Genomic DNA, 25413 nt, shown 5'->3' with positions numbered 1-25413 from the left:
TTCACCAACCTGGAGCACCAGGGACCCTTTCTGTTTTGTTGTTAGCCCTAGACCAGGGCTTAGTGCTCAGAAAATAATTGAATGCTATTCAGTGGCTTTCATGAAGCCACTTTCATGCAAGATGTCCCAAAGCAACCAGGGCTGTGGCTCTCGGTACAGCTGAGGACTGAGGCCAGCTCTGTGAATGGCAAAGCTTGAATGCCAGGGGACAGCCCAGAGCCCCATCTGGGGGACTTCACATGCAGCAGATCTGCTTCTGGGAACGTGGAGAGAGAATTCTAGGGCCCTGGCCTTGACTGGATTTTTTAGGGAGGCCTCAGGTCCTGAGAGAGGAACTTAGGTAAGGATATACCAGCATTCTGAGTAGGGCATGCTGTTGAGAAAGCTGAATCTGGGTGCCTGGATGGCTCAGTTGGTTGAGCAACTGCCTTAGGCTCGGTCATGATCCTGGAGAGCCAGGATCGAGGCCCACATCAGGATCTCTGCTCAGCAGGGGGTCTGTATCTCCCTTTGACCTTCCCCCACTCTTCATGCTAGCTCTCTCTCATTATCTCTCTCTCAAATAAGTAAATAATATCTTAAAAAAAAAAAAAGAGCGAGAACTGAATCTCTGTAACTAGGTAACTTGAAACCAGTTGTGGAGTTTTGCTGTTCTATCTTCTGTCTCCGGGGTTGCATACCACCCTCTCCCCTGCCCTCTACTGCCTCCCGCCCCTGCTGACTTCTCCACCCTCAAAATGGTGGCGGGATCAGGCCAAAGTTGAAGTCACTGGCAGAGCCGGAGCCAGGCCGCCTGTGGTGGAGCCCAGCTCATCTCCACCCCATCGTCTCACTTTTGTCCTGATACTATTTTGGCTTATGGTGTGTGGTTTCAGCATTTGAGCCAGCTTTTAATCACGACACAATCCCATCTTGTAAGGGCTGAGCGAGTTCTCCAAGAGAGGAAACTGCTGAAGAGATTTTCCTCAACTGCTGAGGCCTTTCTTCCTTCAGAGAGTCTTATGTTAAAGGTAATTCAAGGTGAAAAAAAAAAAAAGTGGAAACTGCAGACTGAGAGCAAGGGAAGAATCTGGGGAATGGGTGTGTGTGTGTGTGTGTGTGTGTGTGTTGGGGGGAGGGCGGAGGTGGCAGTGGGCTGCGGCCAGGGAGGCAGCAATTCCTGCCAAGTGGTCCCAGCTGCCCCTGGTTACAGGCTAATCCCAGCCCTGCTGCAGCCCATCATTCAGGGCGAGCTGCTATCATTAGTGGTGAAGCATTTCTGAGAGTATTCGCTCTCAACTCTGACCACAGGCCCTTTCTGGGAAGGGAGGGAGGAGCCAGGAGACTTAATGGGGCCCACCCTGTTGTCATGTCCAGCTGCTCTGCAGAGGGACAAGCAGCTGCAGACTGGAAGTGATCACGGGCCCCTCAGAGCCTGTGCGTGTGACGGGACTGATGTCGCCTTTCCTGTGCTGCCCACACAGGCTACTGCTTCTTGAGTGGTACAGCCCTCTACTGTGGGCTGTGCGTACCAAATCAAAAAGGCTTTTTTTTTTTTTTTTTTTTTTTTTGTCCTTTTAAGGGTATTCTTGGCTGGAATAAACCTTTTATTAACCAATTTTATCTCTGTCAAGCTCTCTGCACTCAGCACATTCACATACATTCACCAGTGGCCGAAGATTCTTTCCCTTTGGAACGAATCTGTACTCCTTCTACTTTCGATGAGGAGTTGTGGGAAGATGCTCAATACTAACATTTCTTCCCATGAAGTGGGGACTTTGAAATATTTTTTTTGACTGAGGTGTGGTTGACAGCTTTTAATTTATGAAATTAGCTCAGGGAAAAGTAAGATGGAAAAAGAGAGTCTAAATTAAATCTTTATTTCCATAGCTCAGTTGCACCTTCTTTATCCATTTTTAACGGCCATGCAGTCTTTAGCAGTGAAAAACTGCACGGTTTGCTAGGTGTCTTCTTTCCTTCCTTCCTTCCTTCCTTCCATCCATTTTGATCCAAGAAAAAACTTTTTCCTCAAAAAATTGTGGTTTTTCCTTACTTAAAAGTGTATAATTTCTTTCTTTCTTTTTTTTCTTTTTTTAAAGATTTTATTTATTTATTTGCCAGACAGAGATCACAAGTAGGCAGCAAGGCAGGCAGAGAGAGAGGAAGAGAAGCAGGCTCCCTGTTGAGCAGAGAGCCCAATGTGGGGCTCGATTCCAGGACCCTGAGATCATGACCTGGGCCGAAGGCAGAGGCTCTAACCCCCTGAGATACCCAGGTGCTGCAAAAGTGTATAATTTCAATGAAGAAAACTAGAAAACTCTAGAAAAGCACAAAAGGAAAAACCAAGGGAATTCATAGTCACAACAGTCAAAGATAATCACTAGTAATATTTTGACTTATGCCCTTCATGTTCGAAAAAGTCCATTTCTTGTGCTGGAGAAGGTGGTTGGTGGGGGCACTTCTCACGCCCCTAAAAACCTCCAAGTTTGTTGTGTTGCGGACTTGTCCCAATATACTGGACGAGAGTCTCACTGGCAGAGGTGTTCTGTGGATATGGAGCCTTCCAGCCCAGCAGGGGACCTTTTCCTTTGGGCTCTACATCTCACCATCGGCGCAGTGAGCAGTGAAAGAATAGCCTAGGAGGGATTCAGTTCAAGTCCAGGCTGCCCACACCCAGTCTCCACCAAAGAACAGGAGCTCTTGATCTTAGGCTGCCTGGACTTGAGTCTTGCTCCATTGCTTACTTTATCTTCTCTCTTACCTGTAAAATAGGCGTAACAATCGTTAACTCCTTCTAGGGTTTCCATGTTAGATGAGATAAAATAAAGTGCACAGCGCACCAGGGATACCTGTTACGTCATGTTCCAGCCCAGTGCATAGTACACACTCCTGTAGCTACTGCTGTTCCTTTTGTTGCTGATCGTATTCTCACGGCCCGTGTACATGGTGTGAGACTTCTCTCCAAGCAGGTGTGTGTTCTGGACTTCTGTTTCTTTACCTAGACAGGGGTGGTCTTTTCTTTACTAGACAATATTGAAATACTCTCACTTTTAAATACTCTCACTTGAAAACTAATAGATAATGAGTAGTCAGTAGAATAATCTCCTTTGACAAAACCCCTGGACTGAAGGGTGGGGAGCCTAGACATTGTCACTGAGTGAACAAAGTCGGGACAACAGGACTGGGAGAATACGGACTGCCCATTGCCTCGTGTTCTCTGAAGTTGTCAGACGCTCTTCTCCTGGATTCCGCCGTCTTCGGTGATGTAGATCCCTTTATGCTATGTTCCTCATTTATTTGGAACGGACCATTGAGCCATCTTTCCTAGATAAAACCTGTCAACATATGCATGGGCTGGAGTTGTCTAGTGCCCCTTGACTTCTTTTTCCCTAGGACTGTATGTTTCTAGCTATAGAGAAAATATATTTAGATAAGTTTTGGGCACTTTTTACCTAATGGGAGAATTATGTCATCTGTAGCCTGTCCAGTGATTGGTGTTTATTTATTACATTTGAGCCCAATAAAAATAATGTGATGGTCATAGGATATTTTGCCAGTTACTTCAGATGTGGGGGCAATTCACTTTGGATTTGTTTACTTCAAGTGGAAAAGCTTACCCAAAGTTGCTTTCTGGGCTATGACCAAGAGGGAAGCTTACCTGTGTCTCTCTGTTTGGAGCCAGCTTCTGTTGAGTCAAAGACTACCGGGGCTTTTAAAAGTCTTATTTCCAATAAATAGTGAGAGAGGGGATACGATGACTTAGATGGGACATACTTCTTTCTTTTTCACAGTGACTTATATCTGTCTGCTTTATACTTTGAATTTCCAGGACACACAGACATTCAGGTGGCTCAGCCAGAACAGCCCCAGCAACTGGTGAGCAAAGCCCTGGTACTAGCAACCGGCACCGCCAGCCCGTCAAGAACCCAACCCACAATGGCTTGGCCAATGGCACAGGTGAGTGACAGCACAAAATACCGGCCTGGACTAAAGCAGTGGCTTCTAACCTTGCTCACTGCGTCAGAATGTAGGGTGGGCTAGGGAAGACTCCAATACTAAAATCCATCAGCCTTCCCATCTTCTTTTGTCTGTGGCATATTCTTTTCATCCGAGAATATTCTCCATATGACTGCAGTCTTCTAAAATATTCCTTTGCACAAAAATCAAAAGTGTTAATTTTTAAAGTCATTTCTGATCAGTATTGGGGGGAAGGGGGTACCTTATTTAAATATGACACATTTTTTATTTCCTTAATTTAAGGGAATGATCAGACCAGGGAGAAAAAGACTAAGTATTGTTTCTCAGAGCTGGGTTTGAGCAGATGGCAGCACTGTTGGACCCATTGGGATGCTGACTAGCAGCAAAGCGCCATAGAGGGTGGGGATGTGGGGGGGTGAGTGTGGGGGGCACATTCCGTGGTTGTTCCAGTGAGAGTATTCATACTATTGGAGAATGGGTAGCCCTTCCATATCCACAGAGAACTTTTGTGCCCTTGATTCTACTTCTCTGTAAGTGGGAAGGGAAGGACCTGTTTCAAAACAAATCAATTTTTTTGTCATGCTTTCTTTCTGTCTCCTCAGGACAGTGTCAAATTAAAAAGCAAAAAAGTTTGTTTTTCTCAATGTCTTGAAGATATGTCAAATCTTTAGTGACTGCCAGTCATTTGGTAATTTGTCTTAATTTGAAGCGTTTGGGAGAGGACTTGGATGTTTATTTCAGTAAACTGTAGATGAGGGAGATGCAGATTTTTTAAAAAATGTATTTTTAATTATTTTTTTAAGAGTAGATCTCTTTTTGTTGTTGTTGTTCTGGTTTTTTATTTATTTGACAGAGAGATAGCACAAGCAGGGGGAGCAGGACAGGGAGAAGCAGGCTCACTCACCCCATGTGGGTGGGGCTTGATCCCAGGACCCTGAGATCATGACCTGAGCCGAAGGCAGATGCTGAACCAACTGAGCCACCCAGGCTCAGATGTTTAAATCAGTACGTGACATGGAATGAGTTTTGTAGATGCTGTGATAGCTGAGGTGTGGCGTGAAGGAGGGGAGATTGGAGCAGCATACCTTCTTGACAGGCTAATAGATAGGTCTTGTTGCTGCCCCTTGTGAGCCGACTTACTGAGTCAGAGAGTTCAACTAGGAATGCTTTCTAGTGGCTTTCAGCTGGCGGGCAGCACCGTATGAGGGCTGCAGAGCCCCTCCGATAGTTCAGGGTGGAGGGGCCTGTCCTTCTGGCCTCTGTGCATGTGTGGTGAGTGGACATTCTCCCTGGAGTTGGGGACCTACCTGAAGGAATTAAGTTAGTTTGTTCCTCCTGAGCCTTGAGGATGAGGATGAGCTGGGGATGAGGAGTACAAGTAGCTACCATCTCAGCGCACCTGGTGCTCCTGTGCTGACCGCCATATTCACGTGCTGGGACATCCAGTCGTAGTGACCATGGGGGGCCCTGGCTTCCAGTCTGGGGGAAGGGGATGGTGAGGTGGCAGCCATGGAATGTGATATAGAAAACCGTATATAGCTCCATGAGCACCAATAAACGTGCTTCTCTTTGGAAAGTAAGTCACGGGGTGCCTGGGTGGCTCAGTAGGTTAAACATTTGCCTTTGGCTCAGGTCATGATCCCACAGTCCTGGGATCAAGCCCCATGTCAGGCTCCCTGATCAGCAGACGAGTGTGCTTTTCCCTCTCCCTGCCCACGTTCATGCTCTCTAGCTCACTTTTCTCAAATAAATAAATAAAAATCTTTAAAAAAAAAAGAGGAAAGAAATAAGTCACTTGTAGAGAAGGGCCAGCATTTACAAATGGGGGAGGGGAACTGGGTTTTTGGAACCACTTGTTTCTGGAGGCTGTGGCCAGGCTACCATGGGCCTTTGGTTTTTAGGGGCCTACATTACTTGAAACTGGTTTCCTTCAACCACCTCTGCTTTTCTTATAAAAACTATTGGTAAATTGACTTTATATGGCGATGGTCTTTGAGTCACTCCTATTGGGTACTGCAGCAGATCTGTGTTTCCCCTACGTTTATTTTTAGGTACCGTTGCGTATTGTCCTTATCTCCAGGAACGCTATGTTTCAGCAGACAAGGCAGGTGCCAGCCATGTCTTCAGAAAGCCAAATGTCTCTAACCCCAAACTGCACTGGGAATGTTTTATAGTGTTGTATCTGAGTGCCCAGACTGTTCCCAGAACCCATCTGTGAAGGACAGTCATTGCATTTTGGGGATTTCTGCCTGTTAAAATACTAAGGCCTTGGCCTCTATCTCGTCTCTCTACTTTCTGCTGCGGTGACGGTTCACCTTTGCTTCCAGCCAGCCTGGGTTTTGTAGGCTTTTTAATGTCTATCCAAGGGGTACGGAAAGATCTTACCTTTCCTTTGGGGAGCAGACAGAAACCCTCCTTTCCGGCAGCACGAGACGAGAAAGGAGTTTGAGGCTGTGAATGAGGACATCATCTTCATCTTTCAATATGTTGCTCTTAGAACTGTGAAGACCAGTTCCAAAATGGTGGTAGTAGCTGTGCCTCCAGGAAATATTTCCACAGACATACAAGATTTATTTAGCAAGCCTTCTTGGCTATGCTCTGCAGTTATGCATGAAAAAGACATTTAGGGCAAAAACAGAGCTGAGTTCCAGGTGGTTTTTTCATGTTGTCACAACTGTAAAGTATCCTTTTTTGTAAAATGAAAGTGAATGGCAGCCTGTCTGTATAAATGTAACATTACGAAGTTTTAGAAGTGGTGCAGCCGAGTAGATGAATAGTATAGCACTTCATTGAGACCTGTGTGCCATGATTTACTTTCTAATTTTTTATTGAAAACTTTATCCAAGAAAATTACATCTCTTATTCCTCTCTTAAATGTGATTTCCATGCACATAAAGCCTGGAGTCACACTGGTCGCGGTCAGATTCCGGAGGCGCCCCTCCCCCTGCACACACCATGTACAGTATGTGTGTAAGGCCCAGTTTCCTCATTGATAAAATGAGGACAAGAGTATATATCTCATAAAGTTGTTAGAAGGAATAAATTATATAAAACATGTAGAGTGCCTGAGACTGTCAAAGTTAGTTTTTCATACAATTTTAATTATGTAGCATAGATATGAGGGTTTTTAAAATCCCATTTTTTTTTTTAAAGATTTTATTTATTTATTTGACAGAGATCACAAGTAGACAGAGAGGCAGTCAGAGAGAGAGAGAGAAGCAGGCTCCCTGCTGAGCAGAGAGCCTGATGCGGGGCTCGATCCCAGGGCTCTGGGATCATGACCTGAGCCGAAGGCAGAGGCTTTAACCCACTGAACCACCCAGACACCCCCAGATCCCATTGTTTTTTTACACACAGTTCTACGTCTATGTTGTCTTGTTTGCTTTTTTAGTGACCTCCTACTGTTTCACAGTTAATATGTCAGAATTCATTTAACCATTCAATTCATACGCATTTCCCTATTATAAAACAAAATCTGATTGCAAATGTCTTTGCACACATCTTTGTTTCTTCTTGCGTAGTTTGTGTCAAAGGACATAAATTTTTAAAAATGAGATCGAATGTGTTATTACCAGCTTGCCTTCCAAAGGGATTGAAGCAATCACGGTAGTATAAAATTTCTGTTAGGTTGTATATGAAGTTTATTTTTTCCTGAAACTGTGTAAATACTGGCTTATCATTTTGCTAACAGCTGTTAAGTGCCACTTCATTGTTGAGCCTAATTGCACGTTTCCAGTTATTAGTTGCTTGCTCGACTGTTTCTTTCCTCTTGTGTGATTTTTTTTCATAGCATTTGATTTTTGGTTTGTTTGGAGATTGAGAGATTTATATATTTTGGTACAAGTTTTTTTTTTTTTTTTTTTAAATTGTGGCAAAATATACATAGCCATTAAACCATTTGAAGTGTGTAATGTAGTAGTATTAAGTACATTGTCAGTGTTATGCAATTGTCACCACCACTGTGCACATCCAGATCTTTCTCATCTTCTCAAACTGAAACTCTGTATCCCTTGAACAATAACTTTCTCCTCTCTATCTGCCCTCCAGCGCCTACCCTTGGTAACCTCTAGTCTCCTCTCTTATTTGTCTTGTTTGCTTATTCTTGGCTCCTGGCTGGCTTGGTCAGTAGGACAAGAGACTCTTGATCTTGGGGTCATGAGTTCGAGCTCCATGCTGTGCATAGAGATTACTGGGGCGGGGGGGGGGGGGACTTAAAAGATAACCAGTGGCTAATAATTTAATCTATGATTTTGCTTATTCTGGTACCTCTTATAAGTGGAATAGTTTGTACTTTGTCTCTGGCCTATTTCACTTAGCATGTTTTCAAGATTTATCCACATTGTAGCATGTTTCATTCCTTTTTAAGGCTGAATAATGTTCCATTGCATGTGTGTACCACATTTTATTTATCGCTTCATCTATTGGTGGACCCAGTGGATGGTGCTTACCTTTTGGCTGTTTTGAATAATATCAAATAATGCTGTTGTGAATATGGGTGTACATCTTTCAGTTCTTTTGGCTATAAACCTAGGAGTAGAGTTGGTGGGGGTAAATGTCTGGTAATTTTGTGTAACTTTTTGAGGAGCCCCCAAACTATTTTCCATTGCAGCTGCACCATTTTACATTTCCTCTAGCAGTGAATGAGTGTTCCAGTTTTTTCATATCCCTTGCCAACACTTGTTTTCTGGTGTTTTTTTTTTTTTTTTTTTTTAAATGTAATAGCTATCAATATATACTAAGTACTTAGGTCTAAGTTTTATCTGTTAAATTTGTGATTTTAAGTTTCCTTCCTATATTATTGTTTTACATTTTATCTCATTTTCTGTGGCTTTTGTAGTAAAGGGGAATGAAAATTTAAAAATAATTATGCCTGAGCATTTAAAAAAAATGTTTATAGTTTTACTTTTTGCTTCAGTAGTAGAAAAAATTCTCTCTTGTCTGTGGCTAGGATAAATACTTGATCTGTTTGACTTTTTTTTTTTCATGGTTACAAAATAACTTATCCTAATGGAATGTTGTATACTGATATGTCTGAATACATATTAAATATAATGAAGTCTGGGTCCGAATTAATTTTTCTTTATATTGGGGTCCTATTATTCCAGAAACAATTTTTTTTCCTCACTGGTGGTTTTACTTAATGCTTATCACTTATCATGTTCTTAATATGTAGTGAGAATTTATTTCTGAACTCATTCCATTTATTTCCAGTTTGGGGCTGTTCCCATGTGATTCTGATTCTTGACGTGTGATAGTGTGTTTTCTAATGTTTTGAAGGGTTATTCCTGATATTTTTTGGTATTACACATTTTCAAAACAAATTTCAGTCTTTGAGTTCTTAGAAGTGTGATGGGATATACTTAGAAGTTGGGCAAATCTGTATTTTGGTCAAGGAAGGACTGAACTTTCCCATGGTATGGCTTTGTAAGGTTTTCAAGTCTCTCTTCTTGCTTTCCAGCTAATTTTTCTTCCCCCCCCCCCATCTAATTTGGTTCTTTTTCTTTATATAAGCGCCTCACCGTATGTCATGCTAATAATGAAAGATTTTTCTGGTTTTGGTTGCTCTCATGAAGAACCGAGCAGCTAGTTGCCTTGGAATCCATTGCTTGTGTTTCATGGATGAGCGATAGTGACTGCTTTGCTGTGAATCATATGTTATGAGCTGATCTTCAGTTTAAAAAGTTTCCACTGTTGGCAATAGCCTTTGCCATGCCTGAATGTGGGGGTTAAAAAGGCCTGTGTATATACCAAGAGCCAGCACTATGCTACACACACCTGAAGGTCTTGGAACATACAGTGAGCTGGCAGTGTGTCCAGGATTAAGAACAAGAATTTACAAATCCTGATCTTTTCTTGGCTAACTGCGACTAGGGTATGTCTCAGTCCTGACTGAATAACTGATTCATAAATTTAGGTTGTTTAACCAGCCTCACAGAGGGAAGCTTGTGAAATATTCCTTGTTGCAGAAACCAGAGGCCATTCAACTACCATTTTACCTACTTACCCCATTTACTGCGTCATCTTGGTACCCAACTTTTCTTCCCATAGGGGAAAGCCTTCAAAGCCATCTTCGTTTCTTCTCCCCTCCATTTCTCTCCCCTCTTCCTCCAAGTAAAACCATTGCTTTTACTTTGTGGTGTTCTGGATTTGAGTACTGTTTTTGCTATTTGCCAACTGCATGGCTCCTGTCTGGATGGAACCTCTGAGCTTCAGTTTTGTCTTAAATAGAATGAGAATAGTAGGGGTGCCTGGGTGGCTCAGTGGGTTAAAGCCTCTGCCTTCGGCTCAGGTCATGATCCCAGAGCCCTGGGATCGAGCCCCACATCGGGCTCTCTGCTCAGCAGGGAGTCTGCTTCCCCCTCTCTCTCTCTGCCTGCCTCTCTGCCTACTTGTGATCTCTGTCTGTCAAATAAATAAATAAAATCTTAAAAAAAAAAAAAAAAGAATGGGAATAGTTATCTTCCTTGCAGAGCTATTAGGCAGGTAAATGAGTTGATGAAAATAAGTTTGCTAAAGGGATTGTAGGTTCCTGAATTGGATCTTGGAACAGAAAAAGGGCATGAGTGGTAAAGCTGGTGCATCCAAATAAAGTCTGAAGTTGGGTTGATAGTAATGTACTGGTGTTCATTTTTCAGCTTCAACATATGTGCTAACCTTCCCATACTATTGCTCTTCGTGGTATCTTTTCAACTTTTCTGTAAGTCTATAAAGTTATTCCAAAATAAAAATGAAAAGAAACTGCTTTGTGATTGATAGTGTTACACAAATGTCAGATGGTTTTATTTCAGACTTCTTTCACTAGATTATTAGGTTTATTAAACAAGTATTTCTTTTTGGGGGGAAGATTTTATTTATTTATTTGACAGACAGAGATCACAAGTAGGCAGAGAGGCAGGCAGAGAGAGAGAGGGGGAAGCAGACTCCCTGCTGAGCAGAGAGCCCGATGTGGGGCTCGATCCCAGGACCATGGAATCATGACCTGAGCTGACGGCAGAGGCTTTAGCTCACTGAGCCACCCAGGTGCCCCTAAACAAGTATTTCTTGAACAAATATCTGTCGAATGACATTTTGCTAAGGAGCATAGATGGTGTAAAGAGTTATAAAATAAGGGGGCATGTGGGTGGCTCGGCCAGTTGGGCATCTGCCTTTGGCTCAGATCCTGATCCAGGGTCCTGGGATCGAGCCCTGCATTGGGTTCCCTGCTCGGTGGGCAGCCTGTCTCTCCTGCTCCCCCTGCTTGTGCTCTCTCTCTCTGTCAAATAAATGAATCTTTTTTTTTTTTTTTTAAAGATTTTATTCATTTCTTTGACAGAGAAAGATCACAGGTAGGCAGAGAGGCAGTCAGAGAGAGAGAGAGAGAGAGAAGCGGGCTTCCCGCTGAGCAAAGAGCTGGATGATCCCAAGACCCTGAGATCATGACCTGAGCCGAAGGCAGCAGCTTAACCTACTGAGCCATCCAGGTGCCCCAGTGAATAAAATCTTTAAAAAAATTATAAAATAAGTTTCTGCCCTCCAGTCTGTTTAGAAAAAGAAGCTCAAGACACTGTCAGCTAAGTATCAACACAGCAGATGTCACAGGGGCTGTGTGTTGAGTAGTCAAGAGCACAGGTATTGTGGGATTCATGGAGAGGATCAGTCTGGCTTATGTAGTGTAGAGGGCTCCAGGGAGTGGGGCTCAAGTGAGAAAGAGGTGTAGACAAGAACACAGGAGACAGAGAGTGGAAGTAGTGAAAAACAAAGGAAACAAATTTGCTCTTGTTTTCAAGAAGGGTGCAGTCTTTGCAGGGAGCTACGTTGTCTATATCACACGATTAGGATTAATAGAAAACATGTAAAATACAGCAGTTCTCTAAATCATGACTAAATTGTAACTCCTTGTCTTTGTCAGTCCAGTTTTTTTCTCTACTTGAAGCCCCATCACGGCCTGATTATGGTGCTCTGTCCTTGGCTTACTGGTGTAACCAGTAACTTAATCATCTGCAGAGTCAGAAGCCGTGATGGGCTGCATTTACTGCTGAGTTTCTTTCAAGCTCTCATGTTCTAAGACACACACATAAACTTTTTGAGCATAGAAGAATACAAGCACGGACACAGAAAGTTTGTCAGTGCAAGGATATCCGGCTCGCACACTCTATTTCCAAATCAAAGTGTAGCACAGAGCTCCAAAACAGATGAGCGCCTGTGGTGAATCAAGGTCTATGAACGGATGCAGTCCTGGTGGGAACCCTTCGAACTAGATTTATATCTACAAGTGTGACCTGATCCAAATAGCGTTGATTAGAGGGTCTTTACCATTGGCATGCTGTGGAAAATGGGGCTCTGCTTTTGTTCTTTTCATGTCAATAATTTCGTTATAATTATTTTCAATAGGTAATACATGTACATTATGAGAATTTTATTTTTATTTTTAAAAGATTTTATTTATTTATTTGACAGAGAAAGAATACAAGCAGGTAGAGCAGCAGGCAGAGAGAGAGGGAGAAGCAGGCTTCCCAAAGAGTGGGGAGCATGATGTGGGGCTTGACCCCAGAATCCTGGGATCGCAACCTGACACTTAATGGACTAAGCCACCCAGGCGCCCCCATCTTGAGAATTTGAAAAGTATAAGAACTCAGTGTAAAGAAAGTCTCTTCCCGTTCTCGTCCTCTCGCCCCCAGTTTCCTCCCCAGAGGCAGTCACTGTTGTGTTTCTTATGATTCTTTGAAAGATACTCTTTGACTATACAGGCATATGCACATCTATTTGAAGGCACACATATACACACACACACGCTAGCAAAATATATATGCTGTTCTGCCCTTTCCCACTTAATAATTATCTTAGAAATTTTTGCATAGATTTTTGAAGCAAACTTGAAGAAATTTGCCACTTTACTCCCTTTGCCATTTTACTAACCCCAACCAGATATGGGGACAATTTTAGTATCAAAAATAATAATAATCGCTATGGATTGAAATATTTTAAATAAGTTTAAATCCAAGAGCTTATGATGATTTTTACACAAAACGAAATTTCATTTTTTATTTTTGGAGGATGGAAGGAAATCAATTCATTATTCTGAAAATTGGTAAATAAAAAGAAAGACCCAAGCATTTCTCCTGCCTTTTCTTTGCAAGCTGAACCTCAAGGTAGCCAAATAATTGACAAGGGAAAGTTTCTCCTATAGGCATGGTAGGATTAGAATATGGCTGTTTTGCAATCCCCAACCAACTTATGGATCTAGGCAATAATCATCAGTGGGTGCTGACATTGCAGAAGGGTGACAGCCAGCTGTGATGTGCCTCCTAATGGAAGTATGCAACTCCCTGTGTGTCACCAACATTGAATATATAACAGCAAAAAGAAAATTACAGTAAACCCAGCTCTAAATATTACTGGTTCATGGCTATTTTAATTTCATCTCTAGGCCCACCACCTCTGTTCTACACCCCCACCCCACATTCCCCCCACCTCCCTCTTACTGCATCTATTTTATTTTTTAAGTTTTATTATTATTATTATTATTATTATTATTTTAAATGGATGTCCTGTGTGGTGGGTGAGCTCAGGGTTGGTAAGATCACTCTTTCTCTCTTTCTTTCTTTTTTTTTTTTTTTTTTTGATTTTATTTATTTATTCGACAGATAGAAATCACATGTAGGCAGAGAGAGAGGAAGAGAAGCTGGCTTCCCGCTGAGCAGAGAGCCCAACGTGGGGCTTGATCCCAGAACCCTGGGATCATGACCTGAGCCAAAGGCAGAGGCTTAACCCACTGAGCCACCCAGGCGCCCCAAGTTTTATTATTTTTTTAAAGATTTTATTTATTTGTCACAGAGAGAGAGGGAGAGCACAAGCAGGGGGAGCAGCAGGCAAAGGGAGACGGGGCTCCCCGCTGAGCAGGGAGCCCCAAATGGGACTTGTTCCCAGGACCCTGGGATCATGACTTGAGCTGAAGGCAGACACTAAACCAACTGAGCTACCCAGGCACCCCCTCTTACTGCATTTAAATTTTCCATATTGCCAGCTGTTCTCCACAGAGGTTCTAATAATTTCTGCTCCTGCCAACAGTATGTGAGAATGCCAGTTTTTCTTATACTCTTACCAGTGTTTTTTTTTTTTTTTTAATTTACCAGATTAATTTTTTTAAAGGGGGGATGGGGCAGAGAGAGAGAATCTTAAGCAGCCTCCACACCCAGGCAGAGACTGATGCGGGGCTCCATCTCACAGCCCTGAGATCATGACCCAAGCTGAAATCAGGAGTCGGATATCCACTTAACTGCCTAAGCCATCCAGGTGCCCCTTAGATTGCATCTCTCATAGTTGAGATTGAGCATCTTTTAATATGTTTAGGGGTAATTTGTATTTCTTTTACTCTGAAGTGCCTGTGCATATTTTTGGTCTTTTTCTTACTGATTTGTAGAGATACTTTTCATATCAAAGGAACTAGCCATTAATCCGTAGTATGAGTTGGCAATAATTTTTCCCAGCTTGTTTTTCTTTGATTTTTGTTTGTGATTTTTTTTTTGCCATTAAAAAAAAAAACACCCTTTAATATAGTTGAATTCATTCATTTTTATGTCTTCTAGATTTGGGGTTATACTTCAGAAAGTTTTTTCCACTTTGAGATAAAAATATTCTCCTGTGTTTTCTTTAGTTTCTTTTTAGCTTCATTTCTTATGTCAAAATTTTTGATTCATCTGGAATTTATTTTCATGTCCTGGATAAGGGAGGGCTATAACTCATCTTTTCCTCAGTGTACTACCCAGTTGTCACAGTGCTGTCCACTGAATGATCTCTTTGCTACGGTCATTTAAAATGCCCCCTTTGTCATATACTGAATTCCTGTGTGTGTTTAATAATGTTTCTGAGCTTCCTGTTTATTTCATCAACATCTGCTTATTCTTCTGTTAACCCCACATTCTTTTAATTGTTACAGCTTTATGATGTGTTACTACTTTAGAGAACTCTTCTCCCTCCCACACACATTCACACAGCACTCTTCAGAATTTTCATGGCTGTTCTTCTGTATTTCGTTTTGTTTTTTTAAATTATTTTTCCCAAACATTTTATGTATTTTAAGGAGAGAGAGCGAGAACGAGTGTGAGCAGGGAGAGGGGCAGAAGGGGAGGGAGAAGGACAAGCAGATTCTTCGCTTAGCACACAGCCCGACACAGGGCTCCATCCCACCACCCGGAGATCATGACCTGAGCTGAAGTTACTAGTCAGAGGCTTAACATCTTGAGCCATCCAGGCACCCCTAGTTTTTCTTATAACTTTTAGAATGAACTTATTTGGTTCTCAAAAATGTCATGATGATTTTTGTATTGGAATAGAGTAAAATTTATAGATTTGCCTGAAGAGAGTTGCCATCTGTTGTGTCTCACCAACTCAGCTGAGCTAGAATAGGAATAGAAGTACGAAGTCTCACATCTGCGTGGGGGAAATACCAGTTGCGTAAGATGGCATCACTTATTAAACAACTAATTTAGTTGATGTGCCAGACCGTGTTTCATACACTGGTGAGAGAGCAAATGAATGGATTACAGGTAGTCCCTAGGCTCTTTTTCATTTCTGAAGAGCGGGTGGCATCACATCGTGTGAAGAAATTTTGGTTCCAGCTGGCCCCCGGTCTCAGGTAAGCCAGGAGGATCCCGTCTTGGCTTCAGTTGTTACTGTCTTGGGTTGCTTTAAAGGATATTCACAGAGGGAGAAGGAGAGCATCGTTAGTGAGGAGTTCAGGCTCTGGACACAGGCAGTAGGGGTGAGAATTAGGTGCCTATCCACCTCAGCAGTTTATTTGACCTCTTTGAGCCTTAGTTTCCACAACTGTAAAATGGGATATTCATTGTACCTAATGTGTGGGGTTGTGTGTGAGGCTTACATGAGGTAATGCAAAATGCTTTGCACTTTGCCTGGCATACACTGGTGTTGTGTACATGTTAACCACTACCACTTAGATTGGAAATCTGACTCTGCTGGTCTGGTGGTGTCTGTTATATTATGTTCAGTTCCTGCTGTCATTATTGAGGAGAGGCAGTAGGAGAAAATACCAAAAGAGAGCAGCCTGGTGATAAGAAGGGAAGGGCCTAGTAACATTAAAGAAAGAACAGGCCTTCTTACCAGAGAAGAGAAGGTGAATGAGAAACAGGGTAGCCACATACTTACACTGTATTGGGTGGGGGGTGGGGTGGGTGGGGCCCCACTCTAAGCCCCACCCCATAGAACCAGCCAGTAAAATTCTGCTTCACGTAAGAAAAAACTTGCTGTCAGGACATCTGCTCAGTGATGGGATAGTAGCGAATTCCTTGTCAGAAGCGTTTAAGAAGAGTCTAGATAGTGCATTTGTTACATTTGAAACTGCAAAAAGAATTTCTGAATTAGGAAGATGAGGCTAAATCACATCTAAGGGGTTTTCCTACAGAATTCTAGTATAAATGTGCACATATGCAATCACATATGTAGAAAATTCTCGGCATATGGCTTAGCCATTTTCAAAGAATTCTTCGAAAACCTCATTGGATCCCTTTTTGAATAAGAAGCTATTGCATTGTCTTGGGGTCCTTGTGAACATGAATGATCATAAAAGAGATAAAGAAGTAGAGAAATAAGGAGACTCAGAACAGGCTTATTTGACTTCTTCGTCTTTGTCTATCGTTATTTGGCAGACAAGTTCCTCATCTTTTTCATCTATAGTATTAATCTTTGTTCCATGCTTTGAGCATGAGACTTTAAAAGAACAAGCACATGGTTGGAAGTTCTTTGCTTCTTAGAGTATAGAGAGCTTTTTGAAGGAAGGTGCTATTTGTGCCTGGCAGACAAATGGCAAGGTCAAAGAAATGTGACCCTGCAGATGTGGCCTTGGCCTTGCTTCATTTAGCACCAACACACCTCCCTATTACCCGCCTTCTTGCTCCTCTTTTATTGTAATATGTGTAATCAGAATACTTTAGAAAAATGTAATACAGGTATACAAAAGAGGTAACATTATATATATTTATTTCAGATCCATCTCCCACTTGTTGGCGGTGGGGTGCGGGGGTGGAGAACAGGGGCAGGTCATTACTGACTTGCTATCATTTCCAAAGTTATGTTTTATAAAACTTTTTGCTGTTGCCAGATACATGCGTGGTAACATCATAGGTGCTGTGTTACCACTTTAAGGGAAAAATCTAGTTATTGTGAATACGAGTCTGAGTTGATCTCTCCAGTACGATTTCTCTGTTTTCAGTGAACGACGAACCCACTGCAGCCACTGATCCTGAAGAACCCTCTGTTGTTGGGGTGACATCGTCGCCTGCTGCGGTGTCGAGTGTGACCCCGAACCCCACCTCAGTGTCTCTCCCTGCTTCGGCCACCCCAGCGGAAGGAGAGGAGCCTAGCACCTCAGGCACCCAGCAGCTCCCGGCAGCTGCCCAGGCCCTTGATGCTCTGCCCGCCGGGTGAGTAGCCTTTTGGCCCACAGCAGCGCTTACCCCTCTCAAAACTCAGGCTCCTTCGCCAGGACAGAAACAACATGGTTATTTATTACCTAGTGGCTTGTAGTCTCTGGGGAGGCTGCCATGCACAGGAGTGAGGGAGGTGTAGAAGAACTGCTTATTCTACAGAAATCCTGAGAAGAATCTAAATCATCTGGGGCAGAATCAATGCTACCTTATACCATGACTTGAAATGAATGGCTTGACTTAAAGAGTCAAGGAACAAGGAGCTCATTTTGCCTTCCTTCGTCTTTGGAGGGTGTTCATTGAGATCCTGCTGAGAAAGCTGCTTTTCTCTCCTGAATTTTATCTTAACCATCTCTGGAGGATATCTGGCTCAGAATATTATTGTATAAACGTCCTGTAATACACTGGGACTAACAACTAACTAACTACAACAACTACTAACAACACGGACTAACTCGTTTTCTGGCCATCCTTTAGTTCAGAGTTAAATCTAATGGTAAGACCTTGGATGGTAAGAAGGCGACCCCATTAAGCCAAAAGGAAGCTCAAATTGGGCTATATAGTCAAGAGAGATTAAAAACGTGGACCCTGGAATCAAACAGATCTGGCTTCCGGTCTCCACTGGATCCGATGTGTCCTTGCTCAAATGCTTCACCGTCTCTGCAAGGGGGAGTTCATAACCTTACGTGTCTGTCTAGGAAGTGGAAGGCGGAACATGCTGGATGTTCCACCTGGTGAGTGATATTTTTGAATCGACTGTGAGGGAACGGTGAAGAAAGGGAATGGTTCTGAACCGGGGAATGAAGTCTTATCTCAGCAACCGCCAGTCATTGTCAGAGCCAGTCCTGTTCTGGTCCTCAAATCCATCCTGCTTATCAGTTTGGTACCAAGGAAACCAGTGTCTTTATCACCCTAGTCCCTGGTCTGGCTGATGGCGGTGGTGGTGACATGTGGCTAGCTCCCCTGAACCCTGGTAGTTCATAAAGGGCAAGGGAAGGATGCACAGTCTCTTGCTTAATGTATAATATGCTCCATCTTCTTAAGCCTCTTTAGAAAACCAGCTTGTTAGAAACAAAAATCGTAAATCTGAAGGCAAATGTGATTTTTACCACGTACATATCACATCCTTAGCATTTGGCCCACTAGCTAACATATATCTTACTAAAATATAATGAATAAACAACAGGTATTGCAAGCGGTTCCTAATACCTCAGACCCGGAGAGATGGGACATTGAGAGGTGGTCTGAAAAGTTTTTGTGAAGTTCCTGGTTTTGTGAAAACATTAATAACCAATTGCTGGTGTCCAGCCCTTTCCTGCAGAGATTTATGTTTTCTCTCGTATGTGGTGAAGAATACTAGAAAGACCTTTGTTTGGTTTATAATTTTAGATCTGTATGCTGTAATTTGGGGGGAACAGAGCAAAATCATTTTGGCAGAAAGGAGAGAAAATGGCTGCCTGTGTCCCCTGTGAGCTGTTTGTTTTCTTTCCGCTGAGCAAATGCCTGGAAGGCCGGCTTTGCTCCTGTGTCAGTCACAGGCAATTAGGGCTAATGGCTCAACATGTCTTTATGTAGGGTGTGTGTGAGGGTTACTGTTCTCTGGGATTGGGCTCTTCCTGTTTCCAGGCAGCTGGAAAACTCCAGGCCCTGAAAACACTCTTTATTCTAAGTTTGGCAGATGGAGCAGCCCAGGGAAGCCGATTCCCCACCCCCATCCTTGCCAGAGGCTGAAACACTTTGCCGAGGTAGAGTTTGAACTGTATCTTTTCCTTAGAGCATTTAGAATGTGGCGAGATCCGTGTGCGGGTCTGGGGAGGCCACTGCCCACTCTAACGTGGGTATGATGGTATTGAGACCCAGTTTTCCATCTTAAGGTGCCCATCCCTAAGACAGCGGGAGCTTAGTACTCTGCAGGCTGGTTCCGGGCGTAGAGATTGGAAATCACCACCAGAACTGCTGAGTGCCAGGCACGAGGATGGCGTGCTTTTGTTGTGCTGCTCTGTGATGGCAAGTTGGAGAAGACATGGTTCCCGCAGTGACCTCTGCAACTCAAAGACCTACCGTCACCACACCAGCTTATTTACAAGTTCAGGAGATCTGATCAGGATGGGTTATTCCTTTATTCCTGGGACTTTGGCTTTATGTGTAAGGAGACCAATTTTCATCTTTAAAAAAAAAACTCTGAGCATGACATTTTACACTTAGAATGTTGTCCTGGCTGCCCATTGTCCTTAGGTGTAAATTCCCAAATCCTTCATAAGGCCTAAGAAGCCCCACATGGTATGACCCCATCTACCCCCTCAGGCCTTCCATGGAAGGCTCTGCTCGGCTCTCTAAGCTCTAGCCTTATGGCTTGGGCTAGTTGGACAGATGGAGCACCCTTTCCCTGGACTTTGGACGCTACACCATGCAGGTCACTCTTTCCAAAACCTTCCTTACCATTTTTTCCATCAGTCAACTAGCACTTCCCCTGGGCCTCTTTCCTTGAACCGTGGTAGACAAGGTCAAGCTGCTTTGTCTACTGTAACTCTTCTCACATGTGTATCTGCTTGTTTCGCATCTCTCTGCCTCACTGGGCTGTAAATGGCAGGGTGACAGAGAGCCTGACACAAAGTAGGCCCTCCCAGACATATTTGTCATGAGTAAATTTAAATGCCATCTTTTTTTTTTTCTTCTTTTTTTCTCTCCACCTGGATGAATGTGTTCTGCTTCTTTGGTACCGCAACTATGACAGGAATATTGCATTTTCCTTCCCAGAGGCCAGAGTGGAGGGTTGTCATCCACTGGGTTGCCCGGCTTTGGGTTCAGATATGCCACTCTCACAGGCTGGGGGACACTCTTTGCCGCTCATGAGGAGACCTTGTGTACTGGGAGATCCCAGGACCATGTCTCCTCTTGGCCAAGTCATTTCTGAGCCACAAGACTTTCTTTGCTTTATCGAGGCATCTAGCCAGCTGTCTCTTCCCAACTTGATCTTCTTGACCCCTTCAGTCTCCTCTACTGAGCGATTGCCTAAGGTCCACTTGGGAATCCTGAGGGCCTGTCTCCCTGGTGGCTGCATTGCCTTTCTGAAATTTGCAGCATTTGCAGCTCTGATCTTGAAGAGTTTACACACGCCCGTCTGTAGTTTTAAGGACCGAAGGTACGGAAGGCTGGGCTGTGTGAGTCCACAGAGCACACCTCGGCCCCTTTCTCTCTCCCTGTCTCCAAACCGACCGGCTTTCTGTACTTTTAAATTTAATTAGGCTGAAGGAAGCCAAGTGGAAGAGTGAGGCATTTTCAGGTTGCAAACGTTCATTAACGAAGGGGGTGCCAGGAAGACCCAGGAGACGTGAGATAGTGGTCCCAGGCAGCGGGGAGCGAGGCCACTTTGCTCGGCTGGCCCTGCATCTGTTTTTTATCAGCAGCGAGCCCACTTTGGGAACCAAGTGCTCATTAACAGACCATGTGTACATGGCTTAGATAAACTCCAAGTGCGTCCTGGGCTCTGCAGCTCCCTCAGTCCCTCGCACACAGAGGCACATTATTTGACTCTGGCAGCCTGTGCTCTGCTGTGGTTTCTTACATAAGGGAGGCCGTTGTGTTTGGACTGCCGACTTACCTCAGCACTGCCATTTCACACCATCCTTTTTCTCCCGCAGTCATTGGCTGGCCTGTCTGTTTCCTGCCTCAAAGTAGAATTAATTGAGGAGGGGTGTTTCTAGATCTTTCGGCTCTGCCATCTCCGCTACCCCACACCCATTCATGGATGTCCAGAGGCCCTTTTCCCCAGGTGCTCCTTGAAACGCTATCAAGGATGACAGTCTTGTACGAGCTCTTGGATGTTTTGTTTGTGGAGAGCTTTCAGAGACGTTGGAATTTGGAGCTTCTCCGCTAAGTTATAAACCAGCCGCTGCCATTGCATTTCATTCCAAACTCATTTTTGGCACTAGCCAAAGCTCCTTACCCAGGGAGTTAGAAAACGGTCCTTCTTACACTGTCTGTGAAGAACCAATCCTTTTTTTTTTTTCCCCTCTCTTTTCTGTTTTTATTTTCTTATTTTCAGTCTGTTAGGAATCCCTACTTTTGTTCTCTGCTTCTCCACTGATCACATTACTTAGATGTGGCGATGCCAAATTGGTACAAAAGTTTCTAAATGCTTAAAAACTTATGTACTTTTCTGGTCACTAAAGAGTAACCGTTTGGGCCAGGGAAACATGCTTTGAGTGCCGCCAGATTAAAGGATTATACTGGGAGACTCTGTGCCTTTTTGTTGAAAATGATTTAGTTCTTGGCCGTGCAAGGACTCTTATACACTTAGGTAACGCTGAATATCGGCACATGCTTCTGGCTTCCTCCTCCTCGTCTCAGAATGAAACCTTATTTCCAAAGATTCTTGTGTTGTCCGAGGCTGGTCCATGAGACATTCTCACACTACTATATGTGTGTGTAATTATGTGTAATTACAAATGTCCATTCTCACTACACTTTCTTGAGAACTCCTCAAGAGCAGAGATGATTTTGTCCATTTTCGTATCCACCAGCACCTAGCATAGTACCCGGCTTAGAGGGAGATGGAGTGAGAAGTATTTGATAATGACTAGGTAAATGATTTCACATTCTCAGTAGCATTTAAAATTTAAAAAAGATTCTTTTTAAGTAGGAAAAAGAAAATGGAGAAGAACAGCAGTAACAAACCAATGCCCAGATTTAACCATTGGTGCTTTCCAGATTGTATATATTTTTTCCTGACCATTAGTGACTGCTAGCATGTGTTCAGTGTTTACATTATGTAGGGGAATGCTAAGTTTTGCCCATGGATTATTTGGTGCAGTCTTGACAACACTGTGTGGGGTAGCTGCTTTTATCCTAATTTTACAAATGAGAAAACCTTAAGCAATTTGCCCAGGACCACACATATATAGACACATACATGTAAACATACATCTACTAAAATTTAATAATCTTTTAGCATGTGCTTTTAAAATTTATATTTTTATTGTAACATATTGTAAGCATGCAGTTAAGCATGGAGAGTAATATGAAACATACTTTGAGCTCATCACCCAGCTATATCAGACTTTAGAGTTATGCTGTGTTTGCTGCAAGCTTCCCCTTTCTTTAACCTCTTGACAAAGACATTACAAATCCAGTAGAAAGTTCCATGAACCTCTTCCCATTTCCATTCTCTATATACAGAGCTACATGGCATTGGCATATTCATTTAAACTGCTATAAGGTATTCCATTGTATGAATAGGTAAATTTTATTTATAAATCAAATTTCCTTATATTTACTATATTTATATGTCATGTAAATATAAAATATAAAAACATATAAATGTATATTTAAACACATATATTATTTTAATAAACATTTATATTTGATAATTTATTTTTATATATAATTTATACCTATATACTTAATAATATAACAGCTAAGTAAATGTTTATATATTTTATATTTATACTGTTTTTATCTCCTCACAATTATAAACATGCTACAGTGAAATTTTTCTGTGCATATCTTGTCTGTATTGTCTATTTTTTTTTTTAAGATTTTATTTATAAAGGAGCGAGTACACAGGGCTTTGGGGGAAAAGGGGCAAGGGAGAGGGAGAGAGAATCCTCAGGTAGATTCCCCACTGGACATGGACTGTGAGATGCAGGGCTGTATCCCAGGACTTTTAAGATTGTGATGTGAGATGAAACCGAGAGTCAGATGCCTAACTGACTGAGCCACCCAGGTGTTCCTGCATGTCTGTTTCTTTAAGGCATGTGCTGGAGCTGGAATGTTATTGTAAGGATTGAAGATCTTCAGTTTTCGTAGATACGATCAAATTGCTCACCAGTACTCACACTCCCTGGAGCATGCATAAGCATTCCTGCTAAAACTTAATATTGTGGGGTGCTGGGGTTGCTCAGTCAGTTAAGTGTCTGCCTTTGGCTCAGGTCATGGTCCTATGGTCCCAACCTGCATCAGGCTCCCTGCTCATGAAGAGTCTCCTTCTTCCTCTTCCTCTGCTGCTGCTCTCCCTGCTTGTGCCCTCTCTGTCTCTATCAAATAAATAAATAAATAATCTTAAAAACAACAACAAAAATATTGTGAGGTTTTTTTTCTTTTTGGCCAGTTTGATTTGTGGACGCTTTGTGGTTTTAATTAGAATTTCCTTTATTACCACTGAGATTGGACCTCTTTTACATGTTTTTATTTGGTTCTTTGATTTCCTGTTTTGTGAGTTGCCTCTTTGTATCTTTTTGTCAATTTTTCTATATGGCTGTCTTTTTCTCTCTAATCTGTAGTGTTTCTTTATATATGCTAGATACTAGTTGCTTTTTAATTCTGTGCATTGCAGACATTTTCTTCCAGCATGTGGTTCATCTTTTCACTTTTTAATGTTGCCTTTCATTGTGCAGGAATTCAAAATTTGAAGCAACCTTGTTTGTTAAGCTTCGTGTGCTGTTTGTATCTTGTCTAAAATTCCTCCTTACGCTGACGTAAAAATTTTACTCACGTACACTCTCCACATTTTGTTGATTCTGATACACTTGTTATTTCACATTTAAATGTGAAATAAACTTGAAAATCAATATGTAATTTATAAGCTTAATTGGCAGCATTTTTTTCTTTCTTAGTAATATGTTAAATCATATAATTGATGTTATTTTAGATTTAATGAAAAATAGTATATTAACGTTATTTTTAAACAAAATTTTGACTAAATTATATGTGTTATTTGTTAACTTGCTTTTTCCACCCAATATATGGTAACTAGCTGGGCAAGTCTATATTATCTATCATGTTATTTTCAATGAGTGTTATACCCATTAGAGAAATGACATAATTTATTGTACTAATCCTCCATTTTGGGAGCATTTAGGTTGTTTTCAGGTTTTGTGTAACATGCTGTAACCTACTGTGACAGATATACTTACAGCTAAATCGTTGACACGTAATTATTTCCACAGTATACATCCTAGAAGAAGAGCTGCTAAGTTATGAGATATTCATATAGGAAAGGTTTTTGACCAGGCTGCCAAATTGCCCTTTTCAAAGAGTATACTTCAAAGAGTATACCCATTTTTGCTCCCACAACTCTTTTATTTTCAGTGACTATTCCTCTTCATTGCCAAATTTATCTGCAAAATCTGTTATCAGCAAAAATGTTTCCCCCTTTTTTTTAAAAAAATTTTTAATGTACGCCATCTCCAGGAATTGTCTTGCCTCTGCGTGAGAGCATACATTTTAATATTGTCATCCTTCCCGGAGGAGCTTTGGAGACTTTTCCAGTGCAAAGAAATTGGATGGTTGAAGGGGAAGAAAAACAGACTTAATTCAGAAGCCTTGATTACTACTAAACATTGCCATTCTCTGCTTACAGGGCATAAAGTGCTGGTTGCTGATGGTTTTTAAAGAAGGGGTTAGTGTGCTTAGATTGAAAGGGAAGCTCAGTATCCCAAGAAAGTTTGCTGAGGGAAGACCGAGTTTAGCACATTTCCTACCCAGTTTACAAAGGATCTACTGAATCCATGAAAACGGTGAGCAGATTTGTTCCCTTGCACCTAGATTTCTGGCTCATAAAAGTCTAAAAACGTCCCTAACAGAAGAAATAAATCTTATGGTTCACCCAGGAAGTGGCCGAAGCTTGGGGATTAGGGGTTGGTTCAGAGTCATTTATTAGACGAGCATAAAATAAGAAGCTGTGAGTTCAGTGGGGTTTGGGCCTCTGCAGAGCTGAACTTCCACACTGGCAGCTTTAAGAGTGCTTGAATACTTTGTGTCTTTTTCTGAAGTTGAGTTTTTTTTCTAAGTAGCCAGCGAGACATCTTTTCTTTGGGGGCATGTAAGGGTTTGGGCCTGACTTTGTTTTGTAACAGAGTGTATTTTGAATGAGAGTCAACTTTATTAATGCCCAGTGCCTGTATTAGTCATAATGTATAAATTAGTAAATAATAAAAGGTAATTAAGGTTGAATTTTTTGAGCATGTTGATAGGTAAATCTGTGAGGCCTTTTATTTTTTTATTTATTTTTAGAAAGATTTTATTTATTTCTTTG

The 25413-nt window shown here is 42.1% G+C and overlaps 1 protein-coding gene across 2 annotated transcripts in view; it reads left to right on the top strand.

Moving 5' to 3' along the window:
- Positions 1-25413, top strand: part of WWP2 (WW domain containing E3 ubiquitin protein ligase 2) — a 147652-nt gene that overhangs the window by 87171 nt on the left and 35068 nt on the right. For both annotated transcript variants that reach the window (XM_059150800.1, XM_059150801.1), the window contains 2 exons: positions 3809-3936; positions 17165-17375. In XM_059150800.1, coding sequence (XP_059006783.1) covers positions 3809-3936; positions 17165-17375 — 339 coding nt within the window. The remainder of the gene's footprint in view (positions 1-3808; positions 3937-17164; positions 17376-25413) is intronic.

Source organism: Mustela lutreola, chromosome 16, assembly GCF_030435805.1.
Source record: "Mustela lutreola isolate mMusLut2 chromosome 16, mMusLut2.pri, whole genome shotgun sequence".
NCBI classification, from domain to species: Eukaryota; Metazoa; Chordata; class Mammalia; order Carnivora; family Mustelidae; genus Mustela; species Mustela lutreola.
The sequence above is the reverse complement of the archived record's forward strand: the minus strand, read 5'-3'. Positions and strand labels throughout refer to the sequence as shown.